General features: G+C 24.7%; 1 protein-coding gene, 2 long non-coding RNA genes and 1 pseudogene across 3 annotated transcripts; 1 reads left to right on the top strand and 3 right to left on the bottom strand.

Annotated features, from left to right (window-relative positions):
* Positions 1 to 1,476: 1,476 nt before the first annotated feature.
* LOC149055309 (longitudinals lacking protein, isoforms N/O/W/X/Y-like) lies at positions 1,477 to 2,573 on the bottom strand. Its single transcript, XM_089229539.1, has 2 exons — positions 2,390 to 2,573; positions 1,477 to 1,766 (listed from the first exon to the last, which is right to left on the bottom strand). Exons 1-2 carry the CDS (start codon positions 2,571 to 2,573, stop codon positions 1,477 to 1,479), a joined length of 474 nt encoding a protein of 157 aa, XP_089085665.1.
* Positions 2,574 to 6,561: 3,988 nt separating this feature from the next.
* Positions 6,562 to 7,493, top strand: LOC149055308 (uncharacterized; annotated as a pseudogene).
* Positions 7,494 to 13,253: 5,760 nt separating this feature from the next.
* Positions 13,254 to 14,585, bottom strand: LOC149055307 (uncharacterized). The gene is made up of 3 exons (XR_016192114.1): positions 14,528 to 14,585; positions 13,591 to 13,719; positions 13,254 to 13,459 (listed from the first exon to the last, which is right to left on the bottom strand). It is a non-coding gene; the product is annotated as an uncharacterized LOC149055307 (long non-coding RNA).
* A 666-nt stretch (positions 14,586 to 15,251) lies between these two features.
* On the bottom strand, positions 15,252 to 18,919 carry LOC149055306 (uncharacterized). The gene is made up of 2 exons (XR_016191958.1): positions 18,830 to 18,919; positions 15,252 to 17,933 (listed from the first exon to the last, which is right to left on the bottom strand). It is a non-coding gene; the product is annotated as an uncharacterized LOC149055306 (long non-coding RNA).
* Positions 18,920 to 19,501: the final 582 nt, after the last annotated feature.

The raw sequence follows: 19,501 nt of genomic DNA, 5'->3' as shown, positions 1-19,501 counted from the left end.
GATTAAAGAGTTTTTTTTGTAAATTTTATAACAAATTATATAAATAATTATCATTTTTAAATCAACAAGCTTGATTATTTAGTGGCATGCATAACGTTTAAGTTTTGACAAGATCATTTATTCGATATTCCAACTGCCATAAATTACTGATTCAACATTATTTCTTACTTACCTATAAACCAGAATTTTGATACCATCTATAACTGACTTCTTTGGTCTTTTTCCATAGAAAAATTAATCTATACAATTATTCTGAGACTTGATATATTTAGATACTCAATAAATTGTATAAAATATTAATTTTGTATCAGTGAGATATGATCATCACTAGACTAATGTAAAAGCTAATGAAATAAAGTAAACATATGTTTAATGTTAATGCACTTTACGTGTCTTTAATAGCTAATGGTGTGTTGTCTCATTAGTACTCCACTACTACTGATAAATGCTTATTAGGTAGTAGCTAGTAGTATTAAGTTTATATTGTACTTTTTATGCTTAATGCCGGAGGCATAGCCCACTAATAAGTGTCTCAGAAATTATTAGAATTTTAAAAAATGTTTGTTTCAGATTTTCTATTCTAATATATATTATATCTTTTCAAGTATTCAACTATTATATATATTAATTTTTAGATTAATGTTCCTAACTTTAATAAGCCAAATCTATAAATCAAAAAAACTTAAAAATTTTGAGAAATTTAAAATTCAATAAAAATAACATCAATATTTAACTGACTTTAACACAATTATTTCTTATAAATACAATAATTATTAGATACAATAATATTGTTGATGAATCCATAAATATACATTTTTTTTCTCCATAAATTATAATGTAGATATGTTTCTAATTTGTTCTACATTTATTTAATTATTTAAGAGACAGGTATCCATAGATTGGTAGTTAGTACTGACAAAAAGTACCTAACAATCTTTTTCACATATGTTTTAAATTAAAATAAAATTCATGCATCAAACAAGTTTTAGTATTAAAAATTAAATTAAATTACATGTACTTATGTCTTATATAGTATTGAGTCTGCTGATCATTGCTTGTATCACGGAAGATTGCTGATGAATGTGAGAAGATTCTAGTAGATGGTAAATTTTTAGATTTCTTTCACATACATGTATAATATGTATAGTATTTGTGTGTAGCGTTTACAACGAACAATGATTAGGTATATTAAAATAATTTTTGAGGTATAATATATTTCTAAAAAGGATTTTTTTTATTTTTATTGGGAGTGTGTCTAATTTTAAAGTAAACAATGGCATGTCAATCAACAAATCTCAGCAATGTGAGTGTAATGGTTCTCTTTTAATTGTCATCTTTTTTCCAAGAATAAAATTAATATGTACAACTATACAAATTAAATTATAATTTTGTAAAATAATAGAATATATACATGAAAATCTTGGCTTGTTTAATCATATTAAACACTAAAAAAATAAGGATGAAACATAGTATAGTTCAATTGTCAGTGGTCCAATTTAAACAGTGACGAGGATTTCCTTGGATCTCATCTGGTGAACGGTTATGTACAGATACTAAATGTATTTTTAATGTTTGTTTTCGGGTGAAACATTTCTTGCAGTATTTACACTGAAACTTTGGTTGCACTCCACATTCACTAGTCATGTGGCGAGTTAAATGCTGTTTATTCTTATAGCTCCGACCACACATATTTAAACAGAAGAAACGGACTTTTGATTCAGGAATTTTTGCATTTATTAAAATAGCCTTCTGACCTAATGAAATACCTAGAAAAACAATGTTTTTTTTTAACTAGGTGCATATTATATAAAGAGCAATTACAAAAGTAGAATTAATTTAAATCAATGAATAGGTAGTATAAATAATATAATGTACAATCACTCATTTATAATTCAAAATACTATGAAAGGAACATGTATATATAAATTATAAATTAGTGATAAACAAATTATTTCTTTTAGGTTATTATTGTAAAAAAATTTTTTTTTATATTATTTCGGATACAACTGTAAGAAAAGTAAAATGTCTTACCACTACAACACTAGCTACTCTAGGTAATTACGGTCCACAACCGCAGTAATGAGGAAAAGAAAAATATGAGCATGAAATAAGAAGATCCAAGCAAGAAGCTATGCACTATATATATTTTATTGAAACTTATAAATTATATAATATCTTATCAAACTACAAGTGTAATGCTGTGCACATTAGTATTATTATAATTAAATTAGTCAAACAAATATTTACAATAAAGAGAAAGCTTTGATAAACCTATTTATTATTTAATATATCTATCAACAGTAGCAATGTATCTCACATACAGATTGCTGTCACGTTTATTACATTAAATGAAAAATATATACATTTCACAAGCATCGAACATTTTCACCCTGGTTAATAGCATCAATTTTTGCCACACATTTTTGCAAATGTTTTTTCAAATTCCACTGAAGTTTGAACTGATGAAAACACACAGAACATTGAAATTGTCTTTTAACACCACATTCGTACCTTGAGTGACGGATAAGACTCTTTTTGTTTAAATATGTACGTCCACAATTATTTAGACACATCCAACGTCTATCTGGTAATAATAAGAATTAATAAATTAATCAAATTATATCAATATTTGATACCATTATTATTTTAATTTTTAATCAAATTATTATTGATAGCAATGCAATAATGAACGAATAAAATAGCATCTACAAAATATAATAATATTTAAATAATGTAATTATATGTATAATATGGGTATTTTGCATTTTGCTATAGTTAAACTGTTAATAGAGTGTCATGTATCATAAGAGTACTGAGTATTCAAATATAGCTTCAGGGCCAAGGACCATCCGCCTTGTTATGTCACTGTCCTGCCACAATATTCTATGTATTAAGTTATTTCATATCAATATATATATTATATATATTATAAATATAATATATATATTAGTACTTGTAGAAGGTGGAATGTGATATAAATCAGCATAGTTTACTTTATTTTAATTTTAATTGAATATGTTAAAACATTTTCCAAAATAAAATTTGGTGAGACTATAAATTGAAAACTTTTTCATAAAATAAATTCATGTTATTGGCATATTTATAAGTTTATTTCATCATCAATACAATAAGGAAACACACAATAATAATACAATAAATCGAGAGCATATTTTAATTACTATTGATATATATATATATATATATATTTACAGTTATAAAAATATTTGTAAAAAAATAAGTGAATTAGTTATCATGTATTAATTGAAGTATACATAAGAAATAACTGTACTATATGAATGAAATTGAATTAGTATATTTTAATTAACTAGATAGATGGATACCTTATATTAGATAATAAATGGATTTTTAAATACCAGAAGTTTCATGGTTATAAATAAGTCAACTATTGAAAAATTTAGAATCGAGCAATCTTAAATTATTTGAAGATATAATAATAGCTGTAAAATAGACCTGCTGTAGATTTTATGAATCTGTACCAAATTTAGTTTCCAAGTGTTTTTGAGATGAATAAATAAGCTAAAACTAAAATTTATATAATATACATATTGAATTATTTCATAAGTATAATCTAAAACTGTTGGTTTTTTTTTTTATTGAGGCTCAATTATAAAATATTAAAATGAATATAAAAATTATTATTTTGAAGCTTAAAAAAATAATTTTGTTTTTAAACAAAACTATTTAATAAGTGTAAATAACAATAATAAAAAAATAAAAATCATTAATAATAAATAACAATACAAATAAATATACATCAATACATTTTTTGAGCTTCAAATCATCAAATCCAAATATATATGTCACATACAAATTGTGAAATCACTCATTTCATAAACTGGATATCCCAATAGTTAATTTTAACCAGATCATGAATTTTGACAAAAATATATTATATTACTATGAACTATACCTATATTGTGTACTTTTTGTGATTCTTATAAAACAAAATGTTAGGTTATTTAGCAATTTATTATTTATTTTTATTTGAGAATATACAATCTATACACAAAGACATAATAAGAATTTATGCTACAATATATTAGAAAAAAACATGAATAGGACGAGGGAAGAAACCATCCAAGTTATCAAACTTGCGACCAACTTCCTTTTACTTAAATATATTTGTTTTTATTTAATTAATTGATTTTTTTTGTTTGTATTTAGAAATAAATAATTATATTATATCATAGTATTACAACTATATTTTTCTATAAATTTTTCAATGAACAAAAATATAACAATTATAGTCAATAACTTATATCATATTCACAAATTCAACATTTTTTTCGACTTGCTCAGTAGTGAGATATTGAGTTGTTGATTTTTTCAAACATTTACTCTGAACCATCTTTTAAGTAAACCATATTTTGTCCTAAGTTTATGCAATCCTTTTTTTTTTATTCCATGATCACACAAATTATTTTTGTAAGATTTGTAGGTCCCCAATTAACTTTTGGTATTACAAAATATAATACAATATAGATGGCGGATAAAACATTATTATCTTTATAAATACTTAAACTAAAAAGTATAGTATGTAACAGTCGATGTCATAATCATGTCATGAAAAAATAAATAATAAGGAAGAAAAATGTATAGATATAGTTCATTAATTATTATTTAAGTCAATTAGTTAATGATTTTGTTAATAAAATAAAATAAGAAATATAGATAGGTATAGTTAATTTCATGATTATTTCATAATACTTCTTAGGTAACTATGTCATTTATAAAATACCATATACATATGGTTTATAAAAAATAAAATAAAAATATAATGTAACATAATATAATTTATTGACTATAATTGTTATATTGTTGTATTGTTATTGTTTTGTTCATAAAACAATTTATAGAAAAGTATAGTTATAATACTATGATATAATACAATTATTTATTGCTAAACAATATAACAATATTGTTTTATAATAATTACAAAATGTATACAATACAGATATTGTCCATTTCATGAAATGGATGTCCATATAACGTATTTTCACTAAAATTCACGATCACAGCGAATTTCAGTCTCTGGATATACAGATCATGAAAAGAGTGATTTCGTTATGTAGATGATGTGACATATACAAATACAATATTTGCATGTATGGACCAAAGACATTATAACATAAAAATTGAGAATATACACCAATATTTTATAAAAGGAAAAAACTTTTTTTTTTATTAATTGTAAATTAAAACAAGAAAAAACTTAAATCACATAGCTCTTATGAACAAATGCTAAATGATTTTTCCATACATCTTTTCTCAAAAACCGTTTATAACAATATTGGCAAACGTAATTTGGTTCTTTGCCACAATATGATTTTATGTGTCGATTCAAGTCAGGTTTGTACTTGTAGCTTTTACCACAATTTATGTTTGGACACTTGAATTTTAATAAATCTGTATTGTGATAGTTGTATTTTAAATCTGAAAATATATTGACTTCAATAACAATCCCAAGTATAAAATAATTATTTATAAATTCTTCTAATTAAGTTATACTCCTTCACTAAGCGAAGGTTATATCAGGGGTAAAGCATTAGATAAGAATAGCTAATAGGTATAATGAATAATGAAGTTAAATCATGCTAAAACTTGTATTCATATATTTACAACACACTAAATTTATTATAGACATGATAAATTTAATTTAAAAAACTCACCAAAAATGTAATTTCCCTTTAATTAAATTAATGATTTTAATACATTACATTTTTTTTTATAATACATAATAGGTTAATATTTATAAAATGTCAATAATATAACATATAACTTAATCTTATTTATGATTAGACTCCAATGATATATATATATATATATATATATATATATATATATATATATATATATATATATATATATATATGTATATGGGCAAAAAGATAATATGCAGATTAATAATTATAAAAAAAAATGCCTGGCATTAGAAATAAGGTATACAACCAAGAACGAGTTAATGGAAGTAAATAATTTACAATAGTTTTGTGCAAATAGTTTTAAATAAAATAAAAATATTTAATTATAATTTTTTTTTTATACCTAGGACATAAAAATTAATTGTTTTCATTAATTGGCTCTTTAAGTGATCTTTATGCCATTTATGATCACTACAGCAAGATACTAAGATCATCACATATTTTCTTTTATAGTGCTGTAAAGATTTAACCGAAAATTCCAAGAACAATTTAACAGTCTATAGAAATGAATTTATACAAATAAGAATCAAAAATTAATAAGTGTAACTATATAAAAGGTATTACTCCATGAATTAATGCTGAATGCCGTTTAAGATGTGTCTTTTGATTATAAGTTTTATCACAAAGGGGACAATTGAATCTTATACCACATTCATTACGCCAGTGATATTTCATAGCCACTTGATGTTTAAAACTTCGACCACATAAATTTGGACAGGCTTTGCGTTCATTTTTATTGATGTTATCTTCTGTAAAATTAAAAATAATTTTCGGTTATATTATTTTTTAGTTTTTTATGATTAAGTTAACTTACAAAGAACATTTAATAAAGGAGCACATGCCTTTTTGTTAAAAATATTATATGCAAAATTAAAATATAATACAATATGATATATTGTTATCTTTGAATACCCCTAGTGTTTTAAGTTTTTACTGCTTATATAGGAAGCAGATATCAAAGATAATAAAATCAGAGTTGGTTGGTACACAAAAAACCAACGGATCAGTTTTTTAGGAGTCTCAAATGAACAGCCTGGACCCTTGATCACTTCACGTCATAAATAATAAACTTTTTAGGCGACTCTTTGAGTGCTTTAATATCTATCTCAAATCCTACTCCAAGAATGAACTAGTACAACACATCCAAAAACTGATATCTATCTCTAACAAAACTTTCTTTTTCATGTGGGTCCCCTCTCACGTCAGCATTTCTGGCAATGAAAGAGCAGATAAATCCGCAAATGAAGCCACACTTCCTCATAATGCCTTAAAAATAAACCTAACTACATCCTCAGAGTTGCTCGACATTATTAACACCAAAATCTCTGACACACAGCAAACAAAATGGACCAGCGTTCCTCTCTCAAATAAACTGAGAAATATCAAGCCTTCCATAAAAAAATGGAATTTCCCCTGTAACCTCAAAAGAAGGGATGAGGTCATTATAACCCGTGCCAGAATAGGACACACTCATCTCACCCACTCATACCTCATCACCAAGGAACCCGCTCCACTATGTGACGCTTGCAACGTGGACTTGTTGATCGACCACATTGTCATTAGATGTCCAAAATACACCGTAGCTCGGAAAATATTCAAAAATTCATCTTCTCTCCAACTTGCCCTCAGCGAAGAAAACACAGAAGCTATATACAAATTTTTTTATTATATACACTTAAACAATAAGTTGTAAACATTTATAATTTTACATTGTTATAACTTTCTGTAGGCTAATAACCTAAGCTGTTGAAGCCTTTTCATTAATTAAAAAAAAAAAAAAAAAAAACTTTTTCAAGTGTAAATTAGATGTAATTCTTATTTTATTTTACTTTTAAAAGAATACATTTCAAAATATTTTTACAATCATAGATTAAAAAGCTTAAAAGCTAAAGCAAAAAGTATACATCAGCAGTTCTTAACATTTTTGAGATTATAATCCCCTATTTCACCAAGATTTTTGGTGACCCTTTTATTATGGTAACATTAAAATGTGCACCTATGTATTGATGACCAATAAAAAAAAATTGTTAGGAAGAATCACCCGAGTTTTATAGATTTAGAATAACTGGTATACATAACACATTGTAAATGTCTTATTGGTATTCAATAAATTACATTCATACATAATTAAAAGTTTAATTTTTAATTTTTAAAGGATTATTCAAGGGAAAATTAAAAAAAACTTCATAGTGAAATATTCTAGAATGAAAACAATTATAAATTTTGGTAAAAATAGTTTTTGATTGCATCGGAGCCGTTCAGTTCTTATCGTTGTTTTAAAATGACGCGTGACGTCACAGGTTCCATCGGTCGGCCGCCCGGCGCCCACCTATTTCAATACACACATTTTCTTGACGCCTCGTTAGTCATTTATTTATTTGTTAACTTATAATACGCATAATGAACAGCGGTTTTCATATTTTGAAAGCATTTCTTACAACCTGATACCAAAATCCTATTGAAATAATAAATACTAAACGTAGAAAACGTTTATTTTATTCATAATTTATACGTATTTTAGTTTTTCCGTATACTTATACAAACAATAACAATACAATTAAATAAGTTAATACAACAAAACAGTTTATGGATTTTCCTAAACACCATTACAGACTTGGTTAAGGCTAAATTCGTTTTATTTTGCTATCTGTAATCAATAGTATTGCAATTTATTACATATTAAGTACTTTGTGTCTCTTGAATATATGCATTAATTATTTCATTATCTTACGTCAAACGTTGTGCGTTTTAAAATGTCTCTAAAACCATATAGTTTGAAGCCAAATGTTGGTGACATTGATAGATTTGAACAAAATTATTCTATATCATTAATGTTTACCGGATGTTCAGGGAAGAACCCATGTAGAAGTGAAATATATTATTTTGACAAGTAAGTAGAAAATAATTTCATGATTTAAATAAAAAGGTCAAAAATAAAAATCATCAGTAATTTTTTGTATAACACTTATTTATTTTTGAAACCTTGAATACTTTTTCAATCTCATTTCATCAACATTTGGCTTTGACATTGAAACTATCTTATAGTTGGAATTCGCAAATTGATATCGATTGCACTTGTTTCTGTGTTTAAATTACCAGTTTTTGCATTCATTTTGATATTTTAATTTTTCGTCAATTGTTTGATGGATTTTTGTAACGATTTTTTAATGTGTAACGGCCAATTGGTTTTGAAAATACCAACTTATCACCTATAAGTGTTTTGTTTACATTATAATTGTGATGGATAATGACAATTATCGAACGTAAATACATTGAACATTCCATTAATTTTGAGGTGTTTTCTTTTTGGCATTTATTTCAGGCGAACGTTATGGTAGGAGTCATTGGAGTCAAAGCGACCGGCATGTACAAAATGTTTTGCATGTTGTAAATCTTTAAAAAAATCATTGGCCATTATAATTTTTTTTTAACGTGAAGTAAGACTCACTATTAGGATGTATCCAAAGCTTGTATTTTAGGTCTTCATCGTTTAACTTTTCGTGTTCACATTTTGTTGTTTTTCCATCTTCTTCCCATTCGTGCACATTCTAATGTGGTTTCTTAACTGAAGTGAATTGTTCAACAAGTAATGATCCGTCACCGTTACAATAGTTTGAGAAGACCACCATAAATGGTTATTTATGCTCGTTTTCCATAAATATGCATAATCTGGATATTTTTTGTCCAATCCTTTCAATTTTTGCGACAAACTCTTAGACAAATGCTGAACATCAAATGCATTTTCAATTCGAGGATATTTTGTACTTAAAATATATTGAATACCTCGTTATGATGGTCCGTTAAAAATAGTTCAATATCACAGTTTTCTTCTTCAATTAATTTATCGATTAACGATTCGCAAGCTTTTCGTGCCAAATCCTTAAAACCCATACCTTTTTGGACTAAATTAAAATCAATAATTTTATAGCCATGCAAGTCCATTACTGAGTAAGTGCAATATTTTGCGCAGAAATCTGGGGAATCAAATTGCAAACCATTTTTTTTCTCAGAATTTTTAATTTAATTTAAATTGTTTTTTTGGTGTTCACGCCACATTATATAATTTATTACTGGACATATATGTAATTTAGTAATAGAGTAGTATGTTGTACAAAAAAAGCTAGGTTTATTGATAGACAAATATAATATATAATATATTTGTTATCTCTTTACATTAAATATAATGTTGAATTTAAAAATAAATAAATTTAAAACAACATTGGAACTATAATTTTCATAAAATAACTATTAAGTTATATTTATTTTAATATTGAAATATATAAAAATGATATAGACATATTTTTTAGAACTTATAGAAGATTATATTATTTGTTTGAGGCTTTATAATAATTTTATCTGTACATAGGCATTAAATGTTTAAAAATAATATAATATATTGTTTTGATTCATGTATATTTAATAAATACCATGTTCTGTATTAAATAAATCAATCCAAATAAAAAAATATTTATTTGACAATTTAAATAATTTACCTAATAATATAGGAATGATAAGTTATAAGTCATGATCAATTTTATTATTGTTTAAAACAAAGTCAATACAAAACTAATCAAACTTAATAAAAAAAAAAAAAAATATATATATATATATATATATATATATGAAAATTAAATATATTTAAATACAATATGCGTGTCTTGTTGGTCAGCAATACATTTTCAAAAACATTTGTGTATCATTAGTAAGTGTTTTTTCAACTGATCATTTAAATGAAATGAAGCATTACAATAAAGACATGTATAGTATTTATTTTTAGTACAATATTTTTGCAGGTGTTTTTCAAAATTACTAATTACAGTATATGTATATCCACATCCATTTGGACATTCCATAAACTTAGGAAAATTTTCTTTTAGTTTCAACTTTATCTGAGGTCCTAAAAATCACAAATTACAAATTAGAATACATTTATGAACAGAAATAAAAGAAATTGTTCTGTCAATGAAAGAGAAGCATATTATAATATTATATTACAGCATGTAACTATGAGAAAATAAAAAGGAAAATAAAATTTTTCTAAAGCATAACTAATAATAAAGCGTGTTAAAAAAATTGAATAGTTGCTAATAGTAAGGAGTAAGGACAATTATGTAGGTACATACTATATACGTAGTACTAGTAATTAAGATGGCACTTAGAAAACATGGTAAGGACTACAGTAATTACATTTTATCAAATAGGAATGTAAATTGAAAAATTGACATAGAACATAACAAAGTTTAATTGGAATATATAGTTATACTCTATACTCATTAACCAATCATTTTCTGTGGCCACCTCAGACCCTATTTCTAGTTTTCAAAAGGGCAAAAGTATCGTTTTGCAGTCTTGAATAATATCAGGGGAAAATTGCCTTTGTACTACCACAAATTCAACAAATGTTCAGGAATATATCAAATATGACCTGATATACATTATTATATTTTAAGAAAAAACATTAAACACTCGATTAATATATTTATTATTTTCACGATATTTTTACTATATAATAAATATAAAGTATGATATTAATTATTTTAATGTATTATTGAAAAAAATAGTTATATACACAATACCAAATAAATATGAACCTGGATATTTCTAATCATAGTTTAATATTGTAACACAATGCATTTAAATTTTTGCAAAATCAATATAATGCTGGTTAGGTTAAAACTCGGTTGAGACTTAGGGAGCTGTCTCATATTTCAGCTTAATTTTGAAGCTTGATATATATATATATATAATATATGTATATATTTGTTATTATAGTGCTGATAAACATAAATTAAACTCATTTTAATTTTAGTATAAAAATTTGTTGGCTGTTATTTCACTTTTATTTTCTTTAACACTTCCAATAATCAGCATTCCAACTATTAACCTTATACCCCATCTCTGGAATGTTTATGATTAAGAGGATGCTACTTGTATATTGCTGTTTCCACAATATTTTCAATAGTATGCTGTTAGATTTGGTGTTAGAATGAATTGGCTTAGCGTTGACTTATATTTAATATTTTTATTTTCATGCGAGATATGAGTATTTTTAATCCGTGATATTTTACATACCAAAAATATCTTTCTTGAAAATGTATATATCAAAAAATCGTCATCTCTTAAACACAAAAAATGCTATTATCTATATTTAGAATAGTATATCAATTCAATCTAAAATCAAAACTAACGGCACATTAATGAAACTAGTGGCCAACGGTTTTGTATGTTGTTTGTTTGTAAGACGGAGACAATAAACGCATGAGTAACATTCGCTTAAATACTTGATGGATTTGGTAAAACAAATTACATATGTACAGTTTTAAAAGTCAAATAAAAAGTATTCTTGTTATTTGAATACTTTAATGTTTATTTAAAGTACATAACAATGCAATGTGTCAATAACTTTAAAAAAAAAAATAATGACATACCAAACAATTTTACATACATATTAATTGATACTAATTGTAAGAAAAAAATTTCCAAATTCTAGGAAAAAAATTAAAAATATTGTTAGAAACATAAATGGTTTAGAGACCTTTAACAATTTTATATTAATAAAAAAACATGTTAACATGTAAATATATAAAATCTCTTCCACATCTTCTAAAAATCAACAATAAAGTGTCATTATTTGGTGACTTTTTTCCTCACATTTTTATTTTTGTGAATATTCATGTTATCTTATATCTTTCTTATATTATATAATATATTTATTAGTTATTATATATATTTATATAGATTGTATATTTTGACTTTAAAAAAAAAAAATAATGTTGTTTGACACTTATTATAAAATACTAACATTGGAAATCAATTTGTCTTGTAAAATGTTACTACTTATTATCTAGTTTGAAAAAGAATGATTAAGTTAATAAAATATAATAATATTAGGATCATTAAATTAAATGAAAATGTAACAATTTATCTATCAATAAGTCATAAATTATATATCTATGTTTAGCAGTAGAGAAGATGGAATTTTTGTACATACTTATATAAATATTAAAATATATGTTCACAACTTAACAATGTTCTTATAAATAAATACTTCTAACTTAAATTATTATTAAATTGAATTGTTTTCAATATTTTTTTGTTTATTATATACAGGAAATCCATGAATGTAAATCATATGTGATTTGAGCGATTGTTGCTGAGTAAATCTTTTATGACAGACTATACATTGAAATTGTGGTTCTTTACCACATTCATATTTTACATGTCTGAAAAGTCCACTTTTATATTTGTATCCCCGACCACAGCCAGGTTTTTCACATACATAGGGACGCCATTCACTGGGAGTACACAATGATAAAGATAAGTCTAAAAAATAATTAACAACAATTAGAAATAAATGACATTTTTTAAACTGTAAATAATGCAATCAGAATCTACTTAGGCAAATAATAAATACATAACTAAACAAAATACAAATAATATATAAGTACTCAGAATGGTCAAATTTAAATCTCTTCCAGGTCAAATTCTTACAATTAAAAATATTATATAGTAACAATTTGCTCACCTGTATCATGATTTTTTTATAAATTGACAGATTTATTGATATACATACTGATCAAATAATAATTTTAACTGAATAAACAAAAATAATAAATGATAAATTATTTTTTTTATTTCTAGTTACATTTAATAATTCAACCATCTTCCTTACTCGGATAGAGAATTCTAACAATACATATCTGATAATAAGTACAATCCTGGAAAATAATTAGAACCTGAAATGTAAATTTTTATGCTTTTAAAATTTCAATTATAAATTTACAAATATTTTAATTCTAGAAATAAGTAAATTAGATATAATGTTGCTTATGTATAAAAATCATATGTCTACGAAGATGCTCTTTACGTTTGAATGGTCTGTTGCACATAATGCACGGAAACTTCCATTCAACTCCACATTCATATTTAATATGTCTTGCCAATCCTCTACTGTATGTGTACAGCCGATAACAATTAGGACATTGATAGGAAGGTACTGAAAATCAAACACTTGTTTTCAATTATATACATCATTACTATGTATAAATATGTTTTTTTTAATAATAACCAAGCTAAGCCAGAAATAAAAAATATTTATAGTCTACAGTTAATTTTCTAAACACCAATTACTAAACGATTTAATACATAATTCATAGCAAATAATTCTATAAATACATATACTTGGAAAAACAGGAACAACAGAAATAAAAATGTAATTTTATATTATAGGTGATTATTAATTGTTAAATTATAAATATACAACATCTAAAAACTAAGATTATGTTATCTTAGCCGACGCTAAAGCTTGAATCAAAAACATATCCCATTTATCACAAAAATTATTTTTTTATAAAAATGTATTGCTTTTGATCATGATAAAATTTCCAAATTTTGTATGAACTTTTAATACAATTACATGTCTAGTTCTTAATTAAAGTGCATCATTTCAGTATTTTAGTAAAATTTATATACTAAGTGAAGTTGCAAAATAGTGTATCATAGAGCATAATAGTGCATAAGTAACTTATATATTTAAGTATAAAAAATTCAACTATTTTATCATTTAAATAGCAAAAGAGTAAATATAAAACTTCTAGAACGACATTATTATATTATTTATTAGATTAAACTTTTAAAAGTATACAATAATTGTAGCATTAAACATCTTATTAAAATATAAAATAAACTCTTTATAAATAGCAAAAATGTATGTTCAATTTACTATCAAACTTAATTTAAAATTTTACAATATTATTCTATGAAGTAAGATCAGATGTCTTTGATAACTCATTTTATGCTTAAACTTTTTGTTACACATTGAACAACAAAATTCTGGGGGCTTTCCACACTCAATACGTTCATGGTATTTAAAACCAGTTTTGGTTTTGTATTGTCGTCCACATTGTAGACATATGTATGGTTCTAAAATAAAAATAAAAATAATGTATTATTCAAAACATAAATATAATACAATATAACTTAAAATACCATATTTAAACATAACATTAATATTAGTAAAAACTTCATTAGATACTGTAAGTATAAGCTGTGGCCAGTCTATAGGCCGGGAAAACATTAAAAAAATAATTTTAATCAGTCATAATGATAATATTTTTGATACTTATATTTATACAATATCACACCAAAAATAAACAAACTTTAAACTAGTCCAAAATTTGTATATTCTAAGAATACTACAAAAAAAATGTTTACAAGTATATATATATTATTATATTCAAATTTGTAAAACACATTTTTTTGAAATAGAATTAACCCAAATTATTTATTCATATCACCACTGAATACATAGCAACATATATATTTAAATTTAATGTACAATAGCCTATAAGTACTAGTTCAAGAGAGCATTCATCAAACAAAATATTACATAGTTATTCAAATATAGATACTCTTTATCAATAATGAGTTGTGGTATAAAAATTAAGTCCCCTTTAACTATCTTAATGAAGAATAATTTTAAACTTTATATGTACCATAGTAAAATAAATAAAAATAAACTATCAACACTTGTATTTATTCTGAGTATATTTTTATAATGATAATTTTCCAGTTATATTCGAGTAATGTTATACAGTCAGTATCTTATAATGTTCAGATTGAATTTCTAACAACTAATATATAATTTGTTTTATTTAAACTAACCCGTCTTTCAGTATATTAAGTACATTTTTTGTGTCACAACAAACATATATGATTTTCTTTGATTGAAAAAAGCAAGATTATTTTATAAAATATCTAGGCAAAAAAAAAAGATGAATGACAAATTGGTACAGAAATGGTTATAACTTAAATAAATTTCAAATTAATAACAATACACTAATAAATAAATCAAAATATAATCCACTTAATACTGATTCATATGATATTTAATAAAAATAAATTATCTTATTATCAAACTTAAATGGGGAAATCTGTGCTTTAGCTTAAGATCTTTTCAATATATTTATTTTTACACTTTCTTTAAGTATGTGAAATAACATAATTAAAAATCTTGTCTCGCTTAAAAATTGAAATATAAAAAAAATTATAAAACTTAAGCACAGATTTGCTCTTGCTTTTAAGTTTAATAACAGGTCAATTCACTCTTATGTTTAAGCTATTTACACGAAATTGGTTTGGTTGAACTCCAATAATTATATAAGTTTTGTGTTCATATGATTGAGACAACACATACAACTTAAGTATCATCTTAAGGTAGAATAGTGTTTATGTAACATACCATTTTTTTTTTTTTTTTTTTACATAAATTCAAGTATACAAAAAAAAAAAAATTATATATTCATCATATGGCACTATAATACGTATTAACACTTCTTACAGACACAATTATTTTTCATATTAAGATACATGTTATGTATTGTTTACCAATCTAAGCCAAAACACATTATTATTAAGTTGCATATACTATACATATATATTATTGGCACATTATTCAAGTACAATATAGTGTATATATATATATTTTTAACTAGTATTTATACAATCTATACAAAAAAAAAAAAATGTAGAACAAGCATAATGGATGTTAACTTTAAGTGCAGTAGCTTGAGTGGCTTGAGAGAAGAACCAACCAGGAAAGGTACTTCAACGTGAATTAACAATTATTTAGATATTCTTATGTTTGTTTATTTAGTCTATAAGATCACGGGGCTATTGTCACTTGAATCTTTTGGGAGGGTTTCCAGGGATGGAAATTGATTGTACATTTTTGACATAGGGGTTAGTATGATTTTGAAAGCGACTTATAAATTTGAAGTAATTCAACTTGGTTGTTTTAGTGACTTTTGGAATGGGAAGAGTAATATTTGAGAAATAAAGAGGAGCATTAATTATCAGTCTGAGAATTTTTGATTGGAGCACTTGAATTTGTCTTGTATCTGATATTTTGGCAGTGCCTCAGAGTTGTATACCGTACAGCCAGATTTTAGGAGATCATAGATGTGAATTTTGGTTTTGAGGGATAGTTTTTTGAGGACTTGCCGAGAATGTGTCTGAGTGAGTAGAGACATTGGTTTAATTTTAATTTTGTTCTATGAATGTTTTTAGCTCATGTTAGGCGTTTGTCAAATGTTAGTCTGAGATATTTGGTTGTGTAGGAGTTTGGGATAGACTTGTTGCTTATATGTACTAAAGTAAGTTGACTGTGGTAGACAGCAACAATAGTGTGCACAGATTTGTTTTCATTTATTTTGATGCCCTAGTTGGATTACCAGCATGATAAGTCGTTCAAATGGCTTTGGAGAGACGTTAAAACTAAGTCAAGATCACTGTGGGTGGAGTAGATTGCTTTATCATCAGCATATTTGGCTATTTAAGTGTTTGGATTAGTGGGTTGGTCTGTTGAGTATATACTGTATAGAGTTGACAGCAACTACACCTTGAGGAATGCCGGCTAATATTAGGAAGATACTGAAGTGTCTGTTCCTGACCTGACAAGGAAGTAGCAGTTGATAAGGTATGGTATAATATAATTTTGAAAAAGTATTATAAGTAATTAAGAAATTAAAATTCTATTTCATAATTATCATCTAATACTAAATGTCAAAAACAATTTAACTCTTTTTAATTAATAGGCCAATGAAAAAAAAATATATATATTAAAACGATTTCTTCCAGTTTGAAACAGTTAAAAAGCGTTTACATGTTACACCTACCACAATCCTAACAAAAAAGTTTGATAACTTTAAATTATTGGTATAATTATACTTAAATTTCACATTGGTATACATTTCTTTGGGAATGAAATTAATTACTAAACATAAGTTACACATTTTAGAATAAAAAAAATATTTACTTGACATATATAGTTATAGATTAGTGCATAAGTTATATAATTGTGTACTTATAATAATTACAATATTATAGTAATACTATTTATTCAAAACCAATTTTAAAATATTAATTGATACTCATCAACCATATTATGTTTAAAAGCCATATGAGTTTTCCAATTGGATTTATAATTAAATTTTTTCAAGCAAATTTTGCAGCTAAATGCTGGTGGAAAGTCTGAACAAGACATCAGATGTTGTTTTAGATGGTCATTGCGTTTAAAAGACTTGAAACATTGATCACACTTAAACCGACGTGGCACCCCACACTCAGTCATATGTCTATGGAGTTGTTTTGACGCCTTGTATGTTCGGCCACAATGTTTAGGACATACCCATCTACTTTCTGATGAATATTCTAAACATACCAATAGATTTATAACATTAATAGTTCATAATATAATTAATAAAGTTAAAAGCAGTAAACCATGCATTTGAAAAAAAAAAATATTACATAAACATAAATAACATCACAGGATTTTGAGTGAAAAAATAAACAGAAGAATTATTAAACAGTGTTGAAAAATATTCACAATAATTGGGTAATTTTATTCTAGAGATAAAATTAAAAACAGCTAACCAACCACTACACAATAAAATATTAATTACTTTATTAACTTTCAGTGTTAAAATACAATTCAAAGTTATTAATTTATTACTTATGAAATTGCATTTTAATTTTTTAGTCATAGTATTATAGTATCTAAAACTTTCTATATGTAAAATGAACAAAAATATCTACACAAACAATAATATAATGATAAATCACAATCCTCTATTGAATGAACTCTTCATGACAAAATTAATTAAATCATAAATGATAATAGCTTGAGATCAAAATACTAGTTAAAAGAAAGTTCAGAAAATTATTATAATATATTCAATAACAGAAAGATTGAGATAATATTATACTTGGAATGAGATATATACTAAATTTGTGTTCTGTTTGGCTAGTAGTTTCACAGTTTCTATTTTTAGTTTTCATCTTATTTATTATAACTGTATCTAATTTATTTCAAATATATCTAGAATATAAATTAAACAAAAATCAATAGGTATAAACTAATATACATACAAATATACAATTATTATTGGTATCATAGGTATTTTATCTATAAAATAGTTGCATGTGCTACTCCCATATGATAACGGAGGCTTTTAAGATGCCCAAACCGTTTAGAACAAAGTTGACATTTTATAATAACTCCGCATTCGTTAAGAAGATGATTTTTTAAATTATATTTTCTAGTATACCCGCCAAATTTCCGTTGACAATTACTGTTTGGGCATTTTGCTGGGTCAGGTTTTGATAAATGGTCCAAGCATCCTAACCATTTTATAACTGAAACAAAATATGATATTTTTAAATAATTATTAAGTAATTACACAAAAATGTCTAATACCAACTCAACAAACCACAATAATTTAAAAGTATTTAAAAAACATGCATAGTCAAGACTATTAATTATATAGTATAAATGTGAAAAATATATATTTAACATCTGAATATCCAAAATTCTAAGTCAATATTTTGCATAAATATAATTATTATGCTGAAACAAAAAGTTTTGTTAATACTTCAATGTTTTTATATTGCAATGTTATTGAATGGGATTGTTGGCAGTTTAATTTGGGTAGTTGTGATATTAATATATTTGTAGAGGAATATGTTGCAATAACCGAGTAGTGACCAATTTTTAATGCACAATGTTTTTTTTTGAATAGCTACCTAAAATATTAATATAGATAATTTGTTAGTAAATCAAAGTAAAGAAGATACTCTCAAACTGTCATAACAATTTTGAATTTCTAAAAAAAACTGAATATTGTTAAGAAAAATAGAAATCACACTCTAACAATTAAATATAAACTAATTATTAATTATATAATAAATTAATAAATAGGCTGTTAAACATGTATGTTGTA

Source organism: Diuraphis noxia, unplaced genomic scaffold (genome assembly GCF_037042655.1).
Source record: "Diuraphis noxia isolate RWA-SAM2 unplaced genomic scaffold, SU_Dnox_SAM2 contig0005, whole genome shotgun sequence".
Lineage (NCBI taxonomy): Eukaryota > Metazoa > Arthropoda > Insecta > Hemiptera > Aphididae > Diuraphis > Diuraphis noxia.
The sequence above is the reverse complement of the archived record's forward strand: the minus strand, read 5'-3'. Positions and strand labels throughout refer to the sequence as shown.

Bases quoted from the DNA above. Each gene is read 5' to 3' on its own strand.
- LOC149055309 (XM_089229539.1), bottom strand. From the start codon at position 2,573: ATGTGTCTAAATAATTGTGGACGTACATATTTAAACAAAAAGAGTCTT. The intron at 1,767-2,389 runs GTGAAAATGTTC...TTGTTTTTCTAG, and splicing joins AATTGATGCTATTAACCAGG to GTATTTCATTAGGTCAGAAG.